The sequence below is a fragment of the Dendroctonus ponderosae genome, unplaced genomic scaffold (genome assembly GCF_020466585.1).
Source record: "Dendroctonus ponderosae isolate FM_Combo_2020 unplaced genomic scaffold, Dpon_F_20191213v2 Dpon_F_20191213_2, whole genome shotgun sequence".
Lineage (NCBI taxonomy): Eukaryota > Metazoa > Arthropoda > Insecta > Coleoptera > Curculionidae > Dendroctonus > Dendroctonus ponderosae.
Window position 1 is genome coordinate 8,285,434 of NW_026018165.1, and position 6,232 is coordinate 8,291,665.

The window sequence follows — 6,232 nt, forward strand, 5'->3', positions numbered from 1 at the left end:
CGCCTCCAGATGCTTCTAAGCTTCAATCAATTTCAAAATTTTATCTGTATTACTAATATACAATTTGTGCAGTTGATTACCTGAGAAAAAATATAGCAGAATATATGGAATTAACACTAAATGCCCCATATTAATGCGAAAATTTGAATAGGTAGGAATCTTCGCGAAAAATTTAATGAAACTGCAGCTACATTTGGAAGCAAAATCTATTTACAGCTTTCTTAAGCCATAAATGTGTTACTGAGAAACGAAGTTCTGAATTTATCTATAAAGAATAATTTATTTATTATATCAGATACACGTAGGTATCATTGTACCAATGATTGCCAATAATCAACATAAAATAAATGCCAAGTTGAGCAAGCATAGTATACAGGGCAATATATTAACGATGAAAAACCGATGAGAAGTTTAATTGCTAATATTTTAGATGAGAGAAAATAATTCTTTTCTCATGCTCTTAGAACAAACGACTACAAAGCAAATTCAATTTATAAACATTGTTTAAAGTGTCCGTCATTTCGTGTGTATTTCATTTTCAATCACTCACTCAGTTCCTATTTTATTATCACAATCATTTTTAATTTTTAGCACATTTGTTTTTGTATATATGTATATATTTCTATAGTATTTAATTAATACAAACCGGTTATTATAATATCAGATATTAATAAGCCTAAAGAAAGTGTTAAGATAAAATTAATATTGTTGTTCAATGCAATAGTACTTCCTCCTCTAGCTCTTAGTTTAGGAAATCCTACACCTGAGGTTGCTACTCTTACGCCATCCACTGCTGTGAAAATAAAATTCAGTTAAAAAATACTTAAAAGACAGAAGCACTAGTTTCTACTCAACGTTTGCTGAAGAGTGATAATAATATATAATTTGTCTACATACAACAGAGGTATAATAGGAAAGTTGAGCTTAAAAATAATGAAGAAATGAAAATCTTCAGGGTATTTTGAAAGCTGACCACCACAACCATTTTTACCTGGTTCAAAACTCACACAATTTTAAGAAGTGAAAGTAATATAAAAAAATGTAATTCACTTAATCAAAAACGTAACTTAACTTATTATTGACACTTTGATAAAGCATGAAAAATTAATCATTGTAGTCATACATAAAACGGAGCTGCTCATTTGCCATTGAAAGTACAAATCCAAGAAATTTAAATCGGGGAATCGCGCTGGCCAATTGCATTCCCTATACTTGTTCCAAATGCTCACTAGTTTCTCGAAAAGCTTGAAAGATTATGTGGAAACGAGCCCAAAATAATTGGTGCTCTTCAGAGTAGAATCAGTCAAAAAACTATATCTGGCGTATTTACAATATAACAACTCTAAGTGACCATACTGTATAAATAATTAATCTTTGTTGAATACTGGATGTTTTTTGGCTTTGGGCTTTTGCATTTAATTGGCAAATTTAATACTTTTTGTAATAATGGTTTGCCTGAGAGTAAACTTGTAGCTCATTCCAAATAATATTACCATTGTTAAAATAATAATGATTACACCTAGAACCATTGCAAGTCTCGCAATATTGGCGTGTAACATTTAGTCCGGGAAATTTGCTACAGTAATCGAATTCAGTCCTGGACCCAATGTGATACGAATAACACCCTCTGTATATTCCAGTTCTATTATTCCTTGCCGTATTTCCACTTACGTCTAAAAATCAAAATCTTAAAATTTTCACAGCATTAAATAGAACTTCTGAAAATAGCCAGACTTATCAGAAAAACAAAAAATGTTGCTTTTCGCTTTTTTTGCTTACTATTGTGGATTAAAAACTCGGAATAGCAAGCAACAGAAAATCCGGGAGTGTGAATAGAACAATTTCTTGGAGTTAAACTTTTTGCTGGTTCAATGCAATTGCCAGCATTCACTTGAGGGCTGCATTCAAAGCAAAGTACCGAGTTGCTACTCACTTTCGCAGAAGCTAAAAATAATGCCCATAATGTAAAAAATTGCTTGCCATCTTTTAGTCCCTTAGACTAAAAATTCTTACCTACTGCACCATAGCTTAATAGTACCAGAACTCCAAAATAATACATTTTATATGTTTATATGACAAATTTACGTTATAAGATCAACTACCAGTTATGTGAATACTGCCAAACTGAATTATTACACCCATATATTGAACAAATTCGGATTTAAAACAGACAGCTGAATTTATTGTCCTATAAATTCATTATTATTGAAAATAATCTAAAAAACAATATTATTTCAAAACTTTTATCAATAGCATTTCCCACTGTGCGATTAGCAGAATAAATTGATCGAATTTAGAAACGGGGATGGGGAATAAATTCAAATACTCAATTTTGTCATTTTCGCTTTAGCTTACAAGCATTTTTATTTCAATTCACTAAACTGGTTCTAAAACTAAAGAAATAATCAAATAATAAGTAAAATCCATTGCTGATACTGGAATGTATTTCTTAAGATATTAGTTTTCAGTTTTTTAAATTGTTTAAGCGTTCGCTATAAAAATTAGCTTCATATAAGAGACCATTAATCCTGAGGTAATTATGGAGAGAGAAGGAAGAATGTTGACTGCTCGATTGACGACTATTGGGCCTGTTCCGGGCCCTGTTATTAGTCCATCTGAAATCAGCCATTTTCTTTGTTATATTAATAAAACTATATTAATAGATAAACTTAACATCAAATTAACTCATCATTGTTGACAAAGACAGAGTAAAATCTGACTTCGCTTTCGAAGAATAATTTTAACAATAAAATCTTACTACTATCGAATGTATGAGTGTTGCATCCAGAAACATTACATGTTTGGCAAGACACTCGGATAACGTTCCCTGTGGGATTATGACTGCAATGATCCATATAGCTATTATCTTCAATACTAAGAGGAAAACATCCTCTGTATATTCCGGTCAAGTTATACGGTGCATTATTTATGGTGGCATCTAGAAAATGGGAAAAAGTGACTCTTATTTGCTTCTTATTATTTGGGTAATAAGTAGATATTGCTTAGCCGTGAATTTCTAAAACTCCCAAAGCAAGACTTTTATTCAAATTCATGATTTTAAAACTTGTTGTTTAAAGGATATATTTTTAAATAATACTTTGAAACCATATTAACTGATAACTGATATTAAAATGTTTCCAGTTAATGTTATAGCTGAAAAGCATGTATTTAAATTTCAACTTATTTATGCTTGATATAAAGAAGGTTTTTGTCTTATTTATAGACCGAGCTAAGAAGAAATATGATAACAAACTATTTTAACGACAAAATTCACTTTTTCCATAAACATCCAGGCTCTCCCAAGAGAATTTCGTAGTGTTTCATCTCTAACGTGTAGAGTTTAGGAAAGTTTGACTTTACAGTTTTGGTCCCGCCTTATAGGCTGTAATCATAATTCTTCGGGTTAATTGGTTCATCTGTCTCTTGTTTTCCAATTTGTATTTCCATTTACGTGTAATTAATAGTTCTCTAGACAAGAAAATATCAGGTGCAAAAATAGGCATAGATCGCAATTAACGTATCGCTAAAACGGTTTTGTGCGAGGCGCGACAAACATTGGATTTGTTTCATGAAAGCCGAACACTCGAAGATAACGAGAAAGAGGTATCGTCACCAAAAATAGATTTAGTCTAAAATAGCGTTACGTTAATGAGCTGGACATGATTGCCTGCTGTACATGATTTTACACATTTTATTAGGTAAATAAACACAGTCAATTATTACTAATATCTATTAAATGAATCATTTTCTCTGAGGTTTCGATGATCTCTTGCAGCGCGCTTGATTCCTTTTCTGCCATTGTAGAACTCGGCAAGTAATCAAAAAATACAACATTGATGAAACTATAATTATATAATGAAACTCTAAACATTATCAAACTAATTATTCGGAAAACTTAAAGTTTGAAACGTCTTTGTGGCTTATGCAGGATATTTTCAGAAAATATTTTACCATGTATAATAAGAAATATCCGCAAAATAATTTAATATAGTCAAAAGTACCAATAAAATGCAAATTTCAAATTCATCTCAACAATTGCCGGCATCATTTAGGGAGGATCTGCATAACGTTAAGAACTCTCGCAAATATTGCAATTATTACTAGTATCTACGTATCTATTAACTGAAGCAATTTTAATAGCCTTTCGCAGTGGGATTGATTCCTTTTTGTCTTTGTCACTTATCACAAATTTATTTCTATTGAGCACCAATAGCTTGGCTAAGGTCCAACTATGATGTTTATATTAAATGTATATATAATTTATTGTTATTATATAATATTTAATCAAAATCGAAACTAAAATGTTTGGCCTGAATATAAGTTGATTCGTATTTTACTCATACAATTCCAACTTTCATCAACTTATAAAAAAATACCCATCAATATGGATTCATTTTTTAGTTTCAATAGGTCAAAATACATTTTTGAGTATAGCCTGTATATACCAAAGAACTCTCACATAAATATAAGAGATCTTAAAAATAATGAATAGATAAATTAACTGAATGGATCAAGCGCGGTGTATTGCAGTGATCAGTCGTAGCGAGTGAAAATTCAGCTAGGCAATAAAATTTTAAGTGCAGAAAACGCGTGTGCAATTTATTATTATATTTAAATATAACAACCATTCACTTACTATTGTAATTTAGAAATTCAGAATAGCAGCCAACTCTGAGCTTTTCAGAATCAATAGAGCAATTCATTGGAACCAGACTATTTCCGGGTTCGGAACAACTCTGTATATTAATATTGCCTATGGGATCGCAGAAATAGCAAAGTACAGAATTCTGAGCGGGTTGGGCCGTACCTGAAAAATCATTCCATTTTGTCGTCTAATTATGTAAAAAAAATTACTTGAATCAACTTACCTGCAGCAAAACAGCCTAAAAATGCTAAGATTTTAAGAGTATTCATTATAACTGTAAATGTCTATTAAAATCCAATACGTATATTGCCCAATCTGAGTTATCTAAAATTGGCAAAATCTGTAGGCGAGTAACTTTGAGGAAAATCGATTATTGGACTTAACAATGCTTATAATGCATTCTTACCTGCAGTGACAAAGCTTTAAAACACCAGAAAGTAATATTTAAACAAATTAACTCTAATTTTATACTATCTAAACTGGATCATCCAATGTAAGCCCAGAGCAAAACAGGATTAAGGCAGACAGGAAAATATACTGTACAAATTCAATATATTGGTAAAAGTTTGATTATTATCACCATCATCTGAACCGGGTTACTATTCTTTTGTATATTTCGTTATCTATATGTCTGGAATATACGGGGTGGTTTTTTAGTGCGAGAGAGTCCATTATTTCCGTTGGTGTAGAACTTTCGTAAAATAGTTTCATATAAAAGTTGTTGAAGCACAAAGTGCGCACATTTTAAAAATATCTTACATGATACAGCGTGTCTCAGAAAAGCAAGGCAAGATCAAAGTGTATTTTTTTAAATAGAACTACCCATTTTTCATTAGCTCGTGGAATGTAGCTTGAAATGCTACATATGCACTGTAAATTGTTTTTTTGATTCTTACGACGTTGGCAGATTATCGCCATTTTAGGGAAATGGTATCTAAAAATTCATTGTAGAAGCAAAAAAACGCAGTTAAAGATACAAAACAATACGTCTTTCCAATCACCACAGATCCGTTAAGAATTCTATTAAACCAAAATATCAATACATTGTACAGGGTGTTAACAATGTGGACTTCAATCTAGAACTTTTTAACGCAATATAACTGTTGTTTTTCAAATGGAAGTACCTGTATATTAATACGCCATTAGATAGACAATTTACAAAGTTACAAATTTGTATTTACACTTAAGCTGTGAAATCAACCACTTTCAAATTATAAATTATTTTATTTAAAAATTTCAAAAAGTTGTTACATTTTGTAAGGTGGCTTATGTATAATATAATAAAATGGGTGACTGTAACGCAACTGCATCGGTGAGTTACTTTGGGTTGGCGCAACCAGCCATTTCGACAACACTGTGCCAACTCCTGAAAATTAACTGATTTAGACGTTGATGATGATTGAAGATCATCCGATTTAACGCCGTTAGATATGTTTCTATGGGGCTCTCTTAAATTAGACGTATCTGCTTTGCCCGTCGCTACAGAAGCCGAGTTATCACTAAAGCGCGGAATATATGCAGTTAAATTCAATCAAAATATGCGCATATATATGCATAATTTTTATTCCAAATATGCAATTATATGCA

General features: G+C 31.3%; 1 protein-coding gene and 1 long non-coding RNA gene across 2 annotated transcripts; both read right to left on the reverse strand.

The window, feature by feature from the left end:
* Positions 1-188: 188 nt before the first annotated feature.
* LOC109546552 lies at positions 189-2,179 on the reverse strand. The gene is made up of 4 exons (XM_019917544.2): positions 2,014-2,179; positions 1,780-1,944; positions 1,494-1,673; positions 189-793 (listed from the first exon to the last, which is right to left on the reverse strand). Exons 1-4 carry the CDS (start codon positions 2,057-2,059, stop codon positions 636-638), a joined length of 549 nt encoding a protein of 182 aa, XP_019773103.1. The 5' UTR covers positions 2,060-2,179; the 3' UTR covers positions 189-635.
* A 775-nt stretch (positions 2,180-2,954) lies between these two features.
* LOC109546553 lies at positions 2,955-5,236 on the reverse strand. Its single transcript, XR_002172791.2, has 4 exons — positions 5,052-5,236; positions 4,869-4,969; positions 4,637-4,807; positions 2,955-3,468 (listed from the first exon to the last, which is right to left on the reverse strand). It is a non-coding gene; the product is annotated as an uncharacterized LOC109546553 (long non-coding RNA).
* Positions 5,237-6,232: the final 996 nt, after the last annotated feature.

What these genes read in the sequence shown, in the direction of transcription:
- LOC109546552 (XM_019917544.2), bottom strand. Translation starts at nt 2,059, where the DNA reads ATGTATTATTTTGGAGTTCTGGTACTATTAAGCTATGGTGCAGTAG. An exon ending in CGAGTTTTTAATCCACAATA is followed by an intron (nt 1,674 to 1,779) that starts GTAAGCAAAAAA and finishes TTTGATTTTTAG; the next exon opens with ACGTAAGTGGAAATACGGCA. An exon ending in TCATTATTATTTTAACAATG is followed by an intron (nt 794 to 1,493) that starts GTAATATTATTT and finishes TTATTTTCACAG; the next exon opens with CAGTGGATGGCGTAAGAGTA.